This window comes from Theropithecus gelada, chromosome 5 (assembly GCF_003255815.1).
Source record: "Theropithecus gelada isolate Dixy chromosome 5, Tgel_1.0, whole genome shotgun sequence".
In the NCBI taxonomy this organism is placed as follows: domain Eukaryota; kingdom Metazoa; phylum Chordata; class Mammalia; order Primates; family Cercopithecidae; genus Theropithecus; species Theropithecus gelada.
Genome location: NC_037672.1, coordinates 61,093,159 through 61,114,308, shown reverse-complemented (window position 1 = coordinate 61,114,308; position 21,150 = coordinate 61,093,159). Strand labels below are relative to the sequence as shown.

Sequence of the window (21,150 nt, the reverse complement as noted above, 5' to 3'; positions counted from 1 at the left end):
ATGACCCAGCCATCCCATTACTGGGTATATACCCAAAGGATTATAAATTATGCTGCTATAAAGACACATGCACACGTATGTTTATTGCAGCACTATTCACAATAGCAAAGACTTGGAATCAGCCCAAATGTCCATCTGTGACAGACTGGATTAAGAAAATGTGGCACATATACACCATGGAATACTATGCAGCCATAAAAAAGGATGAGTTTGTGTCCTTTGTAGGGACATGGATGCAGCTGGAAACCATCATTCTTAGCAAACTATCACAAGAACAGAAAACCAAACACCGCATGTTCTCACTCATAGGTGGGAACTGAACAATGAGATCACTTGGACTCAGGAAGGGGAACATCACACACCGGGGCCTATCACGGGGAGGGGGGAGGGGGGAGGGGGGAGGGATTGCATTGGGAGTTATACCTGATGTAAATGACGAGTTGATGGGTGCAGCACACCAGCATGGCACAAGTATACATATGTAACAAACCTGCACGTTATGCACATGTACCCTACAAGTTAAAGTATAATAATAATAAATAAAAAAAAAAAAAAAAAAAAAAGGTGGTGAACAATTATGTCAAATGCCACTTGGAGTTCAAGTAAAATTTTTTATAAATGAAAATTGACCTTTGGATTTAGAAAGATAAAACAGTTGGTGTAAGAAACAAAGCTATTTCAGCAGAGTGCTGCAGGAAAATGACTGTAATAGCTAAAGAAATACTGAGGATTCTGCTATAAGGGGAAGCAGACATGCAGGACTGTAATGAGCCTCTTTCTTTTTCAAATAGTAGATATTGAAGAATGGTTAAATGTTAATAGTAATGAACTTACACAAAGTAAATAAGAAATCAATTATGTGAAAGTAACAGGAGATGAAATGAGATCAAATGCACAAAAAGAGAGACATCTTGGATAGAAGCATGGATATCCAAGCCCTTATAACACGATGAAAGGAAGAACACAGATCTAGGTGCAGATGGATCTGCACATCTGATGGGAGGAAGACACAGTGGCTCTGTTCTGATTGTTGGTATTTCCAGAGAGAAAATAATTGAATGTGAGAAAGGGTATTCGTGAAAGTTTGATGAGAGAGAAGATATGTAAAGAAATTGGGAGTGTGGGAGTTTATGCTCATTAATTTTTACTGAGACCAGTCATCATAGTTTCCTTTTCTAGCCAAACTCAGCTGTTGCTACGGAAAAAAAAAAAAAAAAAAAAAAAAAAAACAGAAAAGGAAAATTGGGTTGAAACGGTATCAGAATTTTCTACACTAGTACAATAGAAGGATGTGTGCAAGAAATTTGAAGTGCTACACAACTGAACAATTTTGATGCTGCACCATGGAATCTAAATTTAATAAAGAGAAAAAATGAGCAAATAAAGAAGACAAGCATACTAAAATGTGATGGTTTAATGAATTAGTGGCTCCAAAGAGCTGAAAGGATTATTGGATTGAATATGTTAGCTAGAAAGATAAGTGATGGAGGTCAGAAAACAGTGGATAAAGACAAGATTTTGGAATTGTGCAGTCAAAGAAAGAGTAGATATTTGTTTTAGAAATTTAGAAAATATAAACAAAATCAACTTATGGAAAGCATATATATTATATGCACACATATTTGTGTACATGGGTGTGTTTCAGAAGTATTTTTCATTGATCTATATCCATCACTGTACCAATGATATGTGTTCTAATTATTGTAGCTATTTTGTCTAATAGTGTTTATTTCTCCTTTATAAATCATCTTATTCTTAACCATTTGTTCTTCAAGCTAAAATTTTAAGTAGTGAAAGATACCCACTTGTGTTTTGCTTAGAATTTCAGCACAGTTATTTCATAACTTTTGTTCAACAATGTATTCTTTTCATTTCATGTTTATGTTATTCTAGAAATTCATTTTACAAAAATGTTTTGCAAAATGTTATAATTCTAATAAAAAATAATGCAAGTGAAGATTGCATGCACAATAGCTAATGGGTTATTACTAGCATAAAATCCATCTATTTTTTGTATAAATATTTTGTACTGGATCAACTTATTGAACTCTCTTAGAAGTTTTTCAGTTCACTCTTTTGGATTTTCTAAGTAAATTACCAATTCATACATAAATATAATAATTTCATTTTCTTCTTCCAAGTAGTTAAAGCTTGATTTTTAAAAATTTTCAATCCCTGGACATTCTAGAACATTTTGGATACTAATGGTGGGACAAGATATTCTTAAATTATTCCTAATTTCACCGGTAATTCAAAATAAAGCCATTTAGCCAGGCGCAGTGGTTCACACCTGTAATCCCAGCACTTTGGAAGGCCACGGTGGGTGGATCATTTGAGGTCAGGAGTTCGAGACCAGCCTGGTTAACATGGTGAAACACCATCTCTACTAAAAATACAAAAATTAGCTCGGAGCAGTGGCGTTCCCGTGGTCCCAGCTACTCGGGAGGTTGAGGCAGGAGGATCACTTGAAGCTGGGAAGCAGAGGTTGTAGTCAGCCGAAATCGTGCCACTGCACTCCAGTCTGGACAGCAGAGCCAGACTCCATCTCGAAAAATATAATAAATAAATAAATAAATAAATAAAGCCATTTAAAATATAGATATGTCTTATAATCTAGGAGAGAAAAAAAATCAATGATTCCCCCTGAGAAATCAATCTGCAATCATTGCAAAATGAACAAGCCAGCTATATGCAAAATTCGTAGTTTCTTATGGTAAATAACTACAGATTACAAAGTGGCTACAATTATCCACTTTGTCCTTTATCCATGAGCCCTTGCAATGACACTTGGTAGCTCCTCCCATCAAGAGAAGTCACTCTGCCCTGCCTCTTCAATCTGAACTAGCCTGCAACCTGCTTTGGCCAACAATGTGGAAATAATAGTGTGCTTGTTCTGAGCCCAAGCCTCCAATAAGAAAGACAAAGAACTGTGCTAAATATAACCCTGTGAATTGCATGAATAGTGAAAATTATATATATTTTACATATATGTAAAACTGCAATTGACTGAGAGAATATAGAATTTAAAAATAGTTATCAGCACAAAACATTCCAAAAATAACTTGTTGCAGTGAGATTTAAAATGATGGGCATTTTTAAATGTTAGAAAACAATTGTCGATTCCTAGAGAACTTAGTCTCCATTTGCAAAAATCACTTACGTTCTGAAACCAAAAGAAGAGTCCCTAAAATTAATGATTCATTAGAACATTCCAGAGTTTTAAATTTCTAGCACATAATGATTCCTTCATTTATCTCTATCAGAGAGCACACTGACAGTCTGGTCTCTGGGTAACACAACAACTTAGCTTTGTTTGACAGCTCTCATTCCCTGGAAAAGGCTGTTTCAGTTTTAGTACAGCAACATACTGCTTAGTATGCTTTTTTTTTTTTTTTTTTTTTTTAAGTGACTTTGGCTTCACTGTCAATAAAGTCCCATTTCGATGTATCAGGTTTATGTCCCCTCATTAGTATTTGGCAAGAAAAATCAGGCAACACATGTACTCAGCTTATAACAAGTTTATGAATTTGTATTTTAATCCACTTCTGGGAAAAGACAAGCAGCCAAAGATCCAAATGATATATTAATGGTCTGAATTTTACTTTAATTCATCTTTTTCCAATATATGAGAGGTAATGAGGACCTAACTAAGTATCGCATAAGTCTTTTCAACTAACATTGGTTCAACTTTTGAGGTCAAAGGCTACCTCAATAAAATATCAGATTCTACATGCCCCTTGGTGTCTTATTCACCACTTCAATATCAGAAGCAATGTCTCTTGGTATTTCTTCATTGCTTGTTCTTGTGAGGTTTTATTACATGGTTAAACAAAAACTAGTATTTTCTGCTTAGGTTGCTAATAAACAGATCAGTATTTGTGGCTTCAAACGAATAGCATTTGATTTTTTTTATGCTTTTGTTTGTTGTAGCTTGACTTGTTCTAGATAGTATTAAAGGGTTTTATCTAAGGAAAATATGAATTTTGGAAGTTTTTCCTTTATAAACATAACATCATCATTTTTAAAAGCCCTTTAATATATAAAGTATCATTTTCATGTGTCTTTTGGGAAATTAACTGTGATTAAAAATGTTATTAGAATGAAAAAGATCATATATTGTATGATTCCACTTTTATGAAAAATCCAGAAAAGGGAATCTATAGAGATAGAAAGTAGATTAGTGATTGCCTGGGGCTGGGGATGGAGACAGGGATGGCTACAAATGTCATAAGGGATCTCTTGGGAGTGATGAGAATATTTCAAATCTGAGTTGTGTTGTGCAACTCCATAAATTCACTAAAAATCATTGAATTGTACACTTAAACTTCAGGGTGAATTTTTATGTTATGTAAACTATACTTCAATAAAGCTATTACTTAAAAATGTTATTAGGTAAGCCTAAGCAATTATTTATTACATTTTAAAATTATTCTTAAGGCTGTAGAGGGCTCTGAATAATAAAGCTTTCAGTTACTGAAATACATCACACTCAGGCTGAAATAAACCTAATTCTTCAAGGGGCTCTTTTGATCTATGCACCCCATTCTGGATGCCAGAATAGTGGTTTTATGATCAATTGGGTGTGTCTTGTGTGTATATATATACACACATATATATATACACACACATATATATAATAACTAAAAAGCTTGTTTCAATTTTAGCTTCAAATTATATCAAAAGTTTTAACTGTGAATAAGTAAACTTAAGAAAGAAACTGAACCATGTAGGGCAACCCTGACATAACTATATACACCAGGCAATAGGATTCTGATACGATTATTCCATTTCCATATCCCCTAAGTAATTTATAAAACTCTTAACATGCTACAAATACAGTAGCAACATTAATGACAAAACTTTTCAAAAGCAATAGATACTATTTATTGAGTGCTTGCCATGTACCAGGCATTACCAAGTGCTTAGCAAAATAGTGTTATTTAATTCACACACCAATTTAGCTATTATTATGACCATTTTAGTATAGAGGAAACTAAATCTTAAAACGTATTACTAACTTATCAGTGTCACACAGTAAGTAGGTGACAGAGCCAGCATTTGAATCTAAGTTATCCATCATGCAGTAGATAAGAACCTGAGTATCCTGGGAAGCCAACCTGGGTGTGAGTTTGGGTGCTCCCCTCTCTAGCTACATGTCCTTGGGGGTTACCAAAACTCTTAATGCTTTCATTTCCCACCTTTATAAAATGAGGATAATAATGCTATCTAGCCATTATAAAATGTTTGACACAATTAAATGAGATAATGAATGTGAAGCTCTTAAAACTTCACTCAGAATATACTGGCTTCTTCATAAACGATAACAAGTATTCCTAGAAGAAATAATTACTATTAACTCTGGAGAAAAATATACATTTTGAAATGAATACACAATTAACTGAGACTGTTAGTTTAACTTCATTCAAATTCTTAGGCAATCCACAAAATATAAATAAGGCAGTGAACTTTCAACCAGCCCTGAAGTTCTTGACAATAATTAATATCTGCCACCACATCTGTCTGATTATCAGTGTTATCACCTCTTCTGCCTCTATAATCCCAAACCGTGCCATTTAAAAGATGTATTTCTAAAATTAAATTTTGAGTTGTAATTTCCTGACAATTTGTCAGCCATTACCACATACTAACAGTTCCAATCAAATTTTAAAAATAATTTAATAAAGCATTGTGTTCATTGGATAAATATTTTAGCAAACTTTTTAAAAATTTTACTAAAAAGTCTTCTTACAAATCTTCCCACATCTTCTTATACTTTTGCACATACGTAACCACACTTGGAAAGACATATTGAAAGAATTCACATTTGTTCTATACAGAGTTGTGTAAAAACAGCCCCAGATGAGTATCTTTTTTGCGGTGAGAAGTTTGGGTTTAAAAATTTTAATTGGGCATGTTTTTGGTGGAAATTTTAAAAATCATAGATACAATAATTAATAACCAGAATTCTCACTGAGAAAATAAATAACAGTATTTGCATGATGTTTACGAACTGGGTGCTCAGGGCAGATGACCCCGACAGCACATAAATGTAAGCTGAGCAGTTCCAGGCAGTCAGGGAGTGTTCCGTTGCTCGACAGAGTTGAAGGAGAATCATGAAGAAAGAGGCTGCTCAGTGGCCAAACTAGCTAACTGCTCAGGTCTAAACAGGATTCTGTTGTTTTGTTTGTTTTTGTTTTGTCTTGTTTTTGGTAGAAACTTGCTGGATGTTTTTCGGAAGTTGCTTAAGAGCACAGGACTAATGAATCTAAGTGAGACATTGAGAGAGTTTGAGTGACTTGCCCAGGGCTATATATGATGATTCTAGAGGGACTCACATTTATACTCCATTTGACCTCACTTAAAGTCCTCCATCATCAGAAAACTAGGAATTCACAAAAATCAGAGAAGACATTTAACTCTCACAGAGCTGGAGAAGAGAGTTTTGAAATAAATTTAATCAAGTTTCTGGGGAAAAGGGGATTTAACTGACACAAAAAGGCTATACATCATAACATAAAATAGTGAAATTATGGCCAAATGTATATAATTTTAGATTCTCAGTCATTTTACTTACAAGAACATTGAAGTGTAAAGAAATTTTGGTACTAGCCTATGATAAACATCAAGCCTTCATGTTTGTTTCTAAGTCCTTTAAATCGATATTAATTTTTTAATTTTTATGTATTCATTTTCTGCTTCATCTAGAAATAATGGAGATGAATTCACCAAAGGGATAATGAATCGTTTATATATCCTTCTAGTTCTATCAATTTGTGCTTTAAATATCTTGAAACTTTGTTTCTAAAGATTCATTCAAATTTTGAATTGTTATATTTTTCTATGACATTAACCTTGTATCATTATGTAGTGAAGCTCCATCCCTAGTAATGGTTTTTATGTTAAAAACCATTTTGTCTAATATTAGTATACTGATAACTGCTCTTTTTGGATGAAAACTCTCCCGTATATAAGTTTTTTGATTATCTAACTTTCAACCTTTAAGTGTAATTATGTTTCATGTTATTTATGTATATATATATATGCTAATAAGCTTGTTTTTAACTTAAACATTTAGTCATTTATACTTATTGCAATTACTTAATTATTTTAACTTATTATAATCTGTATGAGTTTGCTAAGGCTGCCACTACAAAATACCCCAGACAATGCCTTAAGCAAAGCAATTTTATTTTCTCACAGTTCTGGAAGTTGGAAGTTCAAGATAATTGAAGGTGTTGGCAGATTTGGTTTCTTATGAGGGTTCTTTTCCCTTTCCTTGCAGATGGCCATCTTCTTGCTGTGTCCTCACATAGTCTTGACTCTGTGTACGTGCACCCTGGCGTCTGTCTCTCTGTGTGTCCACATTTACACAATCAACTTGGATTAGAACCCACCCTAAAATGCTCATTGTAATGTATTCTCATTTCAAAAGGCTCTGTCTTCAAATACAGTCAATTCTGTGAACTAGAGTTCAGGGTGTCAACATATGAATTTGGGGAGGACACAATTGAACCCATGGCACTACCTTTACATTTTGTGTATTTTATTTTTCCTGACTCTTCTATAATTTTCCTTTTCATTATTGCCTTCTATTTAATTGGTTCATTAAGTTTATATATCCCACTATAATTTAAAGGTCATATATACTATTTCTTATTTCTTAATAATCATCCTAGATTTATACACACATATTTATCAAATTCTAAAATGGATCAATACATCTGCCCTCATTCTGAAAAATTCCAGAACATCACAACACTTTAATCACTTCCTCCAAACATATGTCTATTTCAAACATTTTCAACACATTATTCTTTTTATTTAAGAAGCCGTTATTGTTGTTTTATACAGTCAATATTTGTTTCTACTTACCTCTATATTTCCAACTTTCTTTGATTATTATTTTTTCTTTATCTTTGACTCGACAGCTAGAATCACTTCCTTTTGCCTGAAATATATCCTGCAGAATTTCTTTGAGCAATGATCTTGTTAGTCAATTCCCTCATTATTTCTTTTGGTCTGAAGATGTTTATATTTTGCTCACTGGAAAGAATTTTCCCTGGCATACTGTTCTTGGATAGTTCTTATATTTTCTGGATTCATTGAAGATATAGTACTTCATGCATTTTTGATTTCTCAGCTTTCTGTTGAGGCAATAAGTTCTATGAGCCTCTGTCTCTGAAAGGTAGAATTTGTTTCCTGCATCCTCACCCTACAAGGTCATGGATACCTTGCTCCAATTCCCTGAGGCTGGAAACAAAGATTATTTTAAGGCCCTGCTCTCCTCTCTGGGTTCCTGCTTTCGCTTAGTTTTTGGAATCTGAATATTTCTTTTCCTTGCCAGGGCATCAATGCGTTTTAGAAGTTATTGTTTTAGATTTTATTCAGAATTTTTATTTGTTTTTAGTAGGAAGGTCAGTCACAATATCTAGTCTGCCATTCTGCTGGAGAAATAAGTTCGGTTCATCTCTCATTTAAAGACAGTGCGGAGGACATTTGGGATACTTTTCTTTTTCTGTTAATATAATTCCATGCGGGGGGGGGCTTTCTCTCTCTGTCTTTGTCTCTGTCTCCTTGTGCGTGTGTGTGTATTTGTGTGTCCCAATATGACATAACTGACATTGGGAGTAATTATGATCGTGAAAAGATGTCAAGTACCTTTAGGAATACATATGAAATATTGAAAATTATGGCTCATGTCCTTGTTTAAGGAGGTGCAGCCTTTCTAGACATTGGTCTGTAGTGTGAGTCTCAAGAAGTCTCTGAGTTACTATTTGTTCATAATTTGTGCTGTGTAAATTAAGAAATAAGTGGCTTAAAAGCATGGAGAAATGGATACTAATTTACATGGAGTTATGTGGGCAAAATGAAAAGGGCTGATGATTGAAGTCTGTATAAGAATGCACACAGAAATAACAAAGAATGCTAGTTCCTCTTGCCGTATCTGTGGGATGTATAACTAAACCATCACAACACTTTCTCCCCTTAGCCAAAAACTTGCCTGAGAATCCTTTTCAGCACAGTATTCTCAGCATTCAATACTAAACAGAGTAGGCAATCAAGATAAAACTATCAGCATAATAACAACTAATTGTTAATTTGTTAATTGTATCTCTGTTCTTTTCGTTTTTCAAATGGAATATTGTATTATTGTGAGTCTTTTTTTTTTTTTTTTTTGAGATGGAGTGTTGCTCTGTCACCAGGCTGGAGTGCAGTGGCATGTTCTTGGCTCACTGCAACATCTGCCTCCTGGGTTCGAGTGATTCCCCTGCTTCAGCCTCCTGAGTAGCTGGGATTATAGGTGCGCACCACCATGCCTGGCTAATTTTTTGTATTTTAGTAAAGATGGGATTTCACCATGTTGGCCAGGATGGTCTCGATCTCCTCACCTCGTGATCTGCGCACTTCGGCCTCCCAAACTGCTGGCCTTACAGGCGTGAGCCACCGCACCAGGCCAGTAACGTGTGTTTTTAGGTGCAGTGGGGGAAAAGAATCTGTTCAATGTTATAACCACTGTTTCAGAAGCCCTGCTTCCTAAGGTCACTCATATTAGTGTTTTAAATCATTCTATCCTATGGCATTCTATAATAAATCAGCTCTTTTATGTTTTTGTCTTATTCCCTATTCTGTGCTACCAGTCCGTGATCTTTATTCGTGACAGAAATTCTTATGGTCAAGAGATATCAGGATACATCGACTATGCCCACAGGCTAAAGACAGAAGATTTCGAAGTCTACTTTAGTGGAAAAAAAAGACTTCTTCCAAGGACTACAGATATAAGGTGAATTATATATAATTCTTGCACCCTTAGAGGCAGGAACAAAGACTTTTTATTTTATGGTCTACATTGTGCCTAAAATGCTAATGTATACATAATAGGAATGTGATACAACTGATTATTAATATGAAAATAACTAACTCTTAAAATAAGGAATAAGCATAGTTGCATTGTTTTTCCTTTAACAGCCTGAGAAAAAAGATTTTTCAGAGACAAGATAAGTAAATTCCCAGTGACATTCCTTTTCAATGATAAGTAGCGCCTAAAATTTGTTAACCTCATGAGGCTTTTGCAGCACTTGGGACTTGGTCTGCCCCTAAGGCTCAAGAGCCACTCATCTAACATGTTTTTCTCCACTTTTCTTTGGTCACCAGCCAAATTGCTGGCCCCTGATCAGCTCACCCTCATTTCTCTCATCTCTGTCCTATTCTGGGACACCCATTCCTTCACATCCATCATTCTTTTTACTACCGACCAGTGCCTTTTATTCTAGAACCCTTGTCTATCACCTAGCATCTACTCTACACTGCCAATCTATTCACAGATGGGTTCTTCTACTCCTTTCCAAATAGCATGCAAGCCAAAACATTTTATTCTCTCTTATTTAACTATATAACCCCAAAATTAGTAGCAGCATTATGCTTTAACTCTCCACTGCTATATTCAGATTTGAAGATTATAACAATACCTACCTCTTCTGAGATGCCTGTTATCCTCTATCCACCCTTACTGATATTATCTGAAGACTTCCTTACCCATCACCCTTTTGTGGTTTGTTTGTTTTTGAGACAGTCTCTCTCTGTCGCCCAGGCTGGAGTGCAATGGCGCAATCTTGGATCGCTGCAACTTCCACCTCCCGGGTTCAAGCAATTCTCTTGTCTCAGCCTCCCATGTAGCTGGGACTACAGGCACACACCACCACGTCTGGATACTTTTTGTATTTTTAGTAGAGACAGGGTTCCACCATATTGGTCATGCTGGTCTCGAACTCCTGACCTCAGGTGATCCACCGTCCTCAGTCTCCCAAAGTGCTGGGATTACAGGCGTCAGTCACTGAGCCTGACTCCCATCACCACTTTAATGGACTTAGCTCTTTCTTATCCTACCTAGAATAACGTTTCATTTAACTTCTCTCTTGCAATAATCCCCACTGCCCATGTCTTTTCAGTCTTTGGTTGTATCTGACCTACTAACATTCCAAAGTAGATTGATTCAGACATTTTTTTCACTGCACTTGTTGCGACACCCCTGGGTACTGCTGAAGGAAATGTTAGGAAATTTCACAAAGCTGTGGATGGCTGCTGATAATTTATAGTATCCAAACACAATCAAGCCCTTTGTGACTCTTAAAACTTATGCTCAAAATTAAAGTCATTTTAATTTCTGAAGCCTGCTGTTGCTTCTGTATCACCTGTCTTGGTAAATGGCACCACCCTTGAAACCAAAGGCAAAATCCAGATGTTATCCTAGACCTCCTGTTTTTCGTCACCACCTTTATAACTAATAATTTATTTAAAACCGTGAATTCTATTATCTTAGCAGCTTTGTTTTGTTAAAGCAAATGTAAGATATCTTATTTCACCTGCAAACACTTCAGCATGGATCTTTATCTGATGACATTTTTAAAGAAAACATCTCGACATTATCATATCTAACAAAATACTTTCCTAATGTCATCTAATACCTAGTTCACATTTCATTTTCACCCTTAATAAAATTTAATTGGCTGTCTAACTTACTTTTTATAGTTTATTTGACCAATCAAAATTTAAGTGATATTGTATTTCATCTTACTATATCTTGACCTCTTGCATGTATTTATTTATTTATTTATTTATTTATTTATTTATTTATTTATTTTTTACAGTGGTCCCCCTCATTCTCTTTATCTTCTACATTATTGATTTGTTGGAGAAACCAGGTCCTAAAAGTCATTGTCCTCAAATGTGTCACATTCTGGATTTTACTGATCCAGTAAAATCATGCTGTTTGTTCTACTGTCTATATTCCTCTATTCCCTATAAACTGATTTGATAAAATGGAGTATAATTTTTTTCTAAGTAAGAAATTTTAATATGTGATGCTCTATACTGAGTATTGCCCCAATTTTAGATCTCCTGGGCTCAATCAGTAGGTTCAGGTGATGCCAGTCTAATTACTTCATTATAAGATTTTTCCATAAAATTTCACCCAATGGTGTTAGCATCTGTTATTGAAAGCTACCTAAATATTTTTACTAAGGGTTGAATAATGGTGAATCTATAATTCTATTATTTATCCTGAGTTTTTTAGCTTGAATTCTTCTATGGAGAAAAACTTTTCCTTATCACTTATTTGGTTACCTTGAAAGAAATTCATGCAGAAATACAAAATAAATATTTTTTTAATTTATAGAAAATTCAAAGCCAGAAACACAAAAGAGTGTACAGATTATGCCAAACTATTTTTCAGAGTAGTTGTATCATTTTGTATCCATGAGAAGTCTTATATAAGTGATCTGGTTAACCCTCATCCTCACCAACACAAGATATTAATAAACTGTTCTTTCCCACTGTAGTGAGTTATAAATGATCTCTCAGTGTGGTTTTAATTTTTATTTACTTGATTATTTATTAGATTGGGCATCTTTTATTGGCTGTTCAGATTTTCTTTCTGTAAAGTACCTGTTAAGATCTTTCCCTATTCTTTCAAGTGAGTTATTCTTTTTCTTGTAAATTATATGATTCTTTTTATTTATTTTTGGATACTGATTAATCCTTTGCCTCTTATGTGTATTGCAAAATATCATCTCTCTGGGTGTAGTTCTTCTTTTATTTTTTTTTTTCATTGATTTTGATGGTCAGAAATCAGAAGTTCTGATAGTCATCTTAATGCATTTTAAATGTTACCTCTACAGTTTGCACTTTTGTATTTTGTTTAATAAGTCCCATCCTTTTTGGAAGTCATAAATATACTGTCCTATAGGATATTATAGTTTTGCTTTTGATTTCATATCTTTAACTGCCCAGTATTAATATAGAATATGGTAGTTAGGCAGTTGTTATTAAGGAAAAAAGTCCCTTTGATATATGAAGTTCCATACTTAGTTTGATTCAGAACTGAAGCCAAAATTTAAAATTAAATATTTCATAAAGTCTCTATATCCTTACCTTTTGCCATGGCCTTTTATTCTATGTAGAGACAAACATCTTGTGTCTATGATTAGAATCTAGTCTTGCATTTTTACTGTGGAAAACACAAATGTCGATAGACAGCTGCTACTATTATGAAATGCAGCATTAGAAAGGGCCCTGACCACTTGGCAATCTTTTCAATTCAGCTTCCATCTTAACTATGTCTTTAAGATTAAGTACTTTCTTTTCGACACACTTGTGAGTAATTATAAGTGGATAGTAGGTTACAGTTTCAAGTTCTTTCACACTTCCCTATGATATGGGCATGACAAGCATTATTCTTACCATCAGAGAGAGAATAAAATAAATAGTAAACCACTTACTAAAGTTCATAAATGAAACAGTGACGAGAGAGGATAAGTTCTTCAGCATTCTCATTCACTGCTCACCTCTAGAACACTATTCCTGGTTTAAGCTTTTATATCCCAAGGACAACTGTACCATGTAGAATCATTTATATTTGGCTCCACATATATTTGCATACATTTCCATGTTTATGCATTTGTTGAACAAAGATCTAAAGCTTGCCTATAGAGCTCTACCCATCCCTCAGATAGGATAATCAAGAGGAAATGAAAAATTTTTCTTTGTGTTTCTTTTTAGAGCTTCCATGAAATATTCATACCCTTGACCAGAAAATGACCTTAAATACTAAAGCTTTGAAAGGTATTATTGTCAAATTTCCCTTGAAGTCCCATTGTCTGTTTTATTAAAATGTTTAACGTTCCAAGCCCCTGAAGTTAGAATTATACGCACTTATCCTGTGCTTAAGTGCATTCTTATGAAAGCATTCTGGTAACATATTGGCTGATTCTCAAGTTTAAAAAGGAAAAAAAAAAAAAAAAAAAAGCAGTAAATGAACCCAGGGCTTCTACAAATAGTATTAAAATATTGCCTATTTTTAAAGTTATTAATGCTTTTCCAAATTCAAATATGGCGATTGTTCATTAGAATATTAGTTTAGTCTCTTCAGCAGAGGTTCACTGAATTTAAAGAGGGGGAAATACTTTGAGCAAAAACCTGCTAGCTAAAGCAGACTTACCACAACTACCTAGCTCCTTGATACACAAAGTATAGTCCATGAACCCGTAGTGAAGCATCTCAGGCTCTCTTTCAACCACTGAGTTAGAATCAGTATATTAACATGATCCTCAATATTTCCATATGCTTATTTGTCTTAGTTTGTACTGCTATTAACAAAATACCACAGACTGGGTAATTTATAAACAACAGAAATTTATTTCTCATGGTTTTGGAGGCTGGAAAGTCCAAGACCAAGGTGCTGGCAGAATTGTCATTTGGTGAGGCCTTCTTTATGCTTCCAAGATGGTACCAGAAAAGGGCTTAAACTAGTTCCCTCCAGTTTCTTTATAAGACACTAATCCATTTCTGAGGCAGAGCTATCATGACTTATCACTTTCCAAAAGCCCTACCACTTAATACACCAGTTTTAACATAAATTTTGGAGGGGACACATTCAAACCATAGCAATATTAAATTTTGAGAAGCATGCTCTAGACTGGTGCTCTCTAGTACGGTAACTACTACCCGCATATGGCCACCGAGTACTTGACGTGTGGTTAACCTTAAATTAAGATGTACTATGAGTGTAAAATGCACACTTGATTCTGCAGACTTCTCATAAAAATACAAAATATCTTATTAGTAATTAATATTACATGTTAAAATAATAATGTGATAGATACATTGAGTTAAATAAAATACATTATTAAAATAATTTTACCTATTTCTTTTTATTTGTTTTTAATGTGACTACTAGAAAATTCAAAAATACATCCGTGGTTCACATTGCTGACTCATATCGTACTATATTTCCATCAAGCAACACTATGCTGGTCTGCTTGTCCCCAACACAGAGGCTCAATCTCACCCCAATCTTTAGAACCAGTACTAATCTTAGATAGGAATGATGTAAGAAGCCAGAAACCAGAGATCACCAATTAGTCATTGGACCAGATCTGCCTGCAGAATTTTTTATTTGGCCCGCACAATTGTATGTAAAATTGTGTCAATGTTTCAGAAACAAAAAAATTCCCCACAAAATATCTTGGATTTGAAATTTTCTTTAAACTTATAAGATCCGTTTATACGGAGCCTGCATTCTCTCATCTCAACCATCATCTAGAATTAAACTACAGCTGCTTCCTCAGATGGGGCATATTTTTACTAGACTAACCCAGACTTGACTAATCACCTATATTGACATATGCACCATCACCCTTGAGTTACTCATGCATAGTACCTACTAGCTTCTTTTAGGCATTTGGGTTTGTGACTTCTGGTTTAAACTGCTATCTTAGATTCTAGAGCTCATATTTTCTGTTATCCTAGTCATGATATTCTTTGCTAACCCACTATGAGTGAGTTAATTTCAGCCCTTGGTCTCCCTCAGGTTGTTCCATACCACTGTGGTTACAAGGTTGAACTGTGTCAGAGTCTGAGATGATTATAATGATGACTTAAAAATGATGATGATGTTAACTGAGCACTTACTGTGCATAGTACTAAATAACAACTAAAGCACTGTACTAAATTTATATATATATTACATATTATATATAAATATTATGTATTACACTTACAAATATATGTGTGTGTGTGTGTATAATATTTCACTTTCTCTTTACAAAAACCTTATAGGTTAGGGACCTGATATGGTTTGGCTGTGTCACCACCCAAATCTCATCCTGAATTGTAATCCATATAATCCTCACATGTCATGGGAGAGACCTGATGGGAGGTAATTGAATCATGGGGGCAGTTTTCTCCATACTGTTCTCATGATAGTGAGTGAGTTCTCACAAGATCTGATGTTTTATAAGCATCTGGCATTTCCCCTGCTGGCACTCATTCTCTCTCCTGTTTCCCTGGGAAGAGGTGCCTTCTTCCATGATTGTAAGTTTCCTGAGGCCTCCCCAGCAATGCGGAACTATAAGTCAATTAAACCTCTTTTCTTTATAAATTTCCCAGTCTTGTGTGTTTCCTTATAGCAATATAATAATGGACTAATACAAGACCTTTTTCACATTTTAACACTTAAAGAACCTGTATCATAAAAGTGTTATCTGGCTTAACCAAAGTTATATACAGACATATACACATGTACAACCAGAAATCTAGGACCAAACAGAGATCACTGCCATTATTTATTATTATTATTATTCAGTACATTATTCCATTTAAGACTTTGACATATAAAGATGTCACTTTTGACCTCGTATCCACATCCCAATCCTTGTCATATTTTTTTTTGGCAGGAATGTGTCTTATGTGACAAGACCTAATTTGGGAATATTTTTTAGAACTTTAAGCAATCCTGCTGTCCACAGTTAAGACTAGGAAATTTTGGCCATCCTGTACCCACCCTTGCCACTTCCTTCTTTCATTGAGCTTGGCAGAAAATCCCCCTTTGTACTTATAACCAGGCTTTCATTTTCAGTCACTGTGAGTAGGAATTACAGTGTCCCCACAGCTTTGTGTGTGGAAGAGTTCTGAACAGAATTAAAAGTGACCTGTAATTGTGGTTTCAGCCTAAAAGTCTTTAGGGAAACATTGGCCCTGACTTGTTGAACCTCAGTCATGTCCCAGGATACTTTTAGAATCTATTCATATCCTCTGAACTGTGGTTCAAAAAATTTTTGTAATATCTACTTGGAATTCTTTTACAGATAAATTTAATTTTCTAATACTTAACTCATTTTAGCTTCTCTTTATTCCAAGCTAAATATTAAGTACTGTCTCTCATGGAAAATTCAGAAATGGAGCAGAGATCCCAAAAGCCATATACTGTGCATATAACCCATAAACTAGGACTAACAGTTCCTACTGAATCATTACTAAAGTATCTGTCTGTGTCATCTAACGATAGAAATTATTCATGCAGTTTGGTCCATTGCTTTAAAACAAAAAGTCAGAATCCCAGAGCAATCACTTGGTAGTTTCTTTAGTTGTCTAGAATGTGTTTCCTTGAAGATTGTGTCTCTGGATAAACCTTAAGTGAATAATTAGAGATCTCGCAAAACCTCTAGTTTATTGACACTGACTGTGGTTAAGACAGGATTACTCTTTACATGAGATTTTTTCCAACTTTTAAACATTTTTGGTCAAAAATACACAACATAAAATTTAACAGTTTAACCATTTCAAGTGTACAGTTCAGTGACATTAAATACATTCAAATTTTTATGCAACTTTTCCAACTCTTTATTAATAATTCTTTTTAAGTTTTGGAAAAGTTCAAAGAATAGTACAATGAAGGCCAATATACTCACAACCTAGACAAAACAATTGTTAACATTTTTCCAAATTTGCTTTAATTATCGTTTGGTATTTTGGTGTGTTTGTGTCTATGTTTGTACCATTTGAAAGTAGCTTACAGATTTCACCCTAAAATATTTCATCTTGCATCTCGTGAGTATAAGGACATCCTTCTACATAACATCACATTATTCTAGATTAAAAAAATTCATAATTATTTTCTACTATCATCTAATGTTTAGCTCATATTTAAATTTTCTTAATTATGTCCAAAATGTATTGTAGCTACTTGTGTGAATCATCGTTCAATCAATGTATAAAAATTACATTGCTTGTGTCTCTTGACTGTCTTTTTCTTTAAAAGAGCACCTCTCTCCATACTTCCCAGCCAAATATTCTTTTCTTTGTGATGACATTGACTTTTTAAAAACACAGGACCCTTGTCTTTTAGATTGTTCCGCATTCTGAACTTGTCTGGTTGTTTCCTTGTGGTAATATGTGACTCATTTCTCTTATCTCTGTATTTTCTTTATACTGGGAGATATCTGTGAACGCTTCATTTTGTTCAGTATAAATATTTTTTTAGACAAGAACTTATCCATTACATATTACCTCATATCAGGAAGCACCTAATGTCAAGTTGTCCCATTATCAGTGATGGTCAGTTTGACCTGTTGGTTAAAGAAGACTTGCTATACTATTCCTCTAAAAAGATATATTTTCCTTGTTTAACAAAATTGTGTAGTACCTAAACTAGTATGAACTAACTTTTGTGTATTTATATAAACCTACTTGTTTTCTATTTTTTCTTTAAAATTTACATTTTACAAGAAAGTATATTAGTAGCAAATTAGCCTTGCTTTCCAGAGTTATTTTCATTAAATTTTCTAAATTAGAAGAAAGGATAGTACTTGTGGTAACAGAATTTAAGTAGAGTTAAAGCTGTAAGTGGAGCTTGCTTGAATTGTACACAACTTTCAATGTAGAAATAAGTTATGCACCAAAATTAAATTGTTTATTGTTTAGAACTCAGAATCATTTTCCTTGAGATATTGTCTTATCAGAGATAGTTTGTCAGGTCATATCACAAATTTTCAAACCCATTATTTCCATGGAAAACTTAATTTTATTTTATGTGGTAAAAAGAAACTTGAGGACATTAATTAATATCTCTACTGTCCTACAACTTCCCTGTCTCAGGTCTTATGATGACCATATCATTTGGGTTAATAAAAGAAATAAGGATGTACCATGATCATTATTCTTTAGATAACATTTCCATGGACACCACACAATAAAATCGCTAAGGTAAATGATGCTTCAGGGGACACATTTCGCTCTCTGGGGTATCAGGAAATATCAGTTCCTATTCTTGGAGTATATGTAAATCAGGATATTTCAGGAAGAATTTGTGCAGTGGTCCAACATTAGCAACTTGGGTAGCCCTAGGAATCTAGTGATAATTGGAAATCTAAAATCTAGAGATGCTTAAGTGTTAACCCCACAAATGAAGAAATAATTAGCTTGCTTACGGACAAAAGGGTAGATGTAACAAAAATGGGACTAGATCTTAGGTCTCCTAATCCATAGTCCAATTTTTGTTTAACATTTCAGCATGCTGTATATTTATCTATTTTTGATTCCCTGACCATTACACATTAGACGAATTACATGTAAATTTAGCTGTAGAAGTGGCTGTATAATGTTAACTTGTTGATTACATGGCTCTAAAAAATCTCATCTTAGTATTTTCATTTGTTTTAACACTCAGCATTTTTACTTTCAATTGAAATTTATGTTTAATTTTTATTTATTTTTTACATATTATTTTTAAAGAGTGTGAGTGAAGCAGATAAGCCCTCAAGATGTGTAATTTTAATTAATGAACATAGCTTACAATCTGGTAACATGTGTATGCACCACTGTGCCAAAATTTAATGAAATGGGTTAATGGCACTTATTAAAGTTGTTCAGCTTCTCTAGTCATAACACAGAATTCAACCATTCCTCCATTTCTTATATTCAAATAAATAAAGTGATAAATGAGTCCAAACATGAAAAGTCAAGTCATTCAGAATGCCGACATACCTTCTTATTAGTTCCTGTAATCTCTCTTCACTATCATTCATGCAATTGGGGGTCTACAAAGTCAAACCCTTAGGATTCTATTGTTTAAATTCCAGGATAAACTGAGTACCAAAGTCCTTCGACTGTGATGCACTGTCAAGAAAGTTCAGAAAATGAACATAAAAAATGAAGGATGGGAAAAATGAAAGAGGAAAGAAAGGAGAAACAGAAGGAGGGAAGGGGGGAGAAAGGGGGAAAATAATCTATTCAACAAGAAAGGAAGGAGGGAAGAGAAGATGGAAATGGCTTGAAGTTCATGAAAATACCTCCAAATTAGGAAGTCGTCTTGAATGTCTTTTGCATAAATACATGAAATGAGTTCATTTAAATAAGAATTATTGCTTTGGGAGAAGGTGGGGGAATGTCAGCAAGACAGCAAAGTAGAAAGTCATAGCTCTTGTTTCTCCAGAAAAAAAAAAAAAAAAAAAAAAAAATGTCAATATAACAACAGTATTAGTGCCAAAATATTTTGAGGAGAAATTCAGAATGCAGTTAAGAAATAGAATCATCCGGGCGCAGTGGCTCACGCCTGTAATCCCAGCACTTTGGGAGGCCGAGGCAAGCAGAACACAAGGTCAGGAGTTTGAGAACAGCCTGGCCAGTATGGTGAATCTCGTCTCTACTGAAAATAAAAAATTAGCCGAACATGGTGGCGGGCGCCTGTAGTCCCAGCTACTCAGGAGGCTGAGGCAGGAGAATCACTTGAACCCAGGAGGCGGAGGTTGCAGTGGGCCAAGATTGCATCATTGCACTCCAGGCTGGGTGACACAGCAAGACTCCACCTCAAAAAAAAAAAAAAAAAGAGGAAATTTTACTTTATCTATGTGGGTTCCTCCCGAAAACAACCTTAGTTTAGCACTGAGAAGCTTGCCTTAGAACATGATTTCTCCCATAGTGGGAAAAGTGAGATTGCAGTGTATGCCTGGCCGCCTAGCCTCCTGGCTTTGCAGGGTGCCCTTCTTGGAGCTGGATTCCTTTTGGCCTCATGCTGAGCACTGAACAACCTGTAGATCCCAGTCCTCTAAGCAACTAGAAATAAAGAAAAGAGAAGAGAATTCCCTCGCAGCCAGCATTGCTATTCAAGATAAGGAAAAGGCACAGAACTGAGGTTGTATCTCAGGAGAAAAGGAAGAAAGTGAAGGGAATTTTATTGTAGGCATTTTAGAACCCTCTGTGGACTGAGGTTCTTTCTCATCTCATACTGAGTGTTGAAGGACTGGCAGAGCCCAGTTCCAAGGAAAGGAGGGCAGCCCCTAACAGCTCTGTAAGATTGGAAAAAAGGTGCATAACAGAGGTTCTTCCTCCAGAAAAGATGGAAGGAAGTGAAGCTCCCTCCACGGAGGGAGCCAGTTTCTATCTTGCATCATAACAAGCACTGAATAACCAGCAGAGCTCAATCTTCTGGAAAGGTGCGCAACAAAGAAAGGAGACAAACATCATCTTATAGCTGGTACTGCTCTATAAAATTGGAAAAAGCACAGAACTGAGGCTTTTCCTCCAGAAGGGAGGAAAGTGTCCAGTAAGTTCCCAGCCTTACAGTATGCTCCTTGTTGAGTTGGCCTCTATCTTGCCTCATATTAAGCACTATTGACCAGTGTACACCTCTCTGAGTCTGGACTAGTACATAAAGTTTAGAAGAGGTGGGCCGGGCGCGGTGGCTCAAGCCTGTAATCCCAGCACTTTGGGAGGCCGAGACGGGCGGATCACGAGGTCAGGAGATGGAGACCATCCTGGCTAACACGGTGAAACCCCGTCTCTATTAAAAAATAGAAAAAAAACTAGCCGGGCAAAGTG

At 35.0% G+C, this 21,150-nt stretch overlaps 1 protein-coding gene across 1 annotated transcript in view; it reads left to right on the top strand.

The window, feature by feature from the left end:
* The window catches only part of CFAP299 (cilia and flagella associated protein 299), a 637,558-nt gene that overhangs the window by 535,987 nt on the left and 80,421 nt on the right, over positions 1 to 21,150 (top strand). The window contains exon 4 of the mRNA XM_025385785.1: positions 9,639 to 9,781. Coding sequence (XP_025241570.1) covers positions 9,639 to 9,781 — 143 coding nt within the window. The remainder of the gene's footprint in view (positions 1 to 9,638; positions 9,782 to 21,150) is intronic.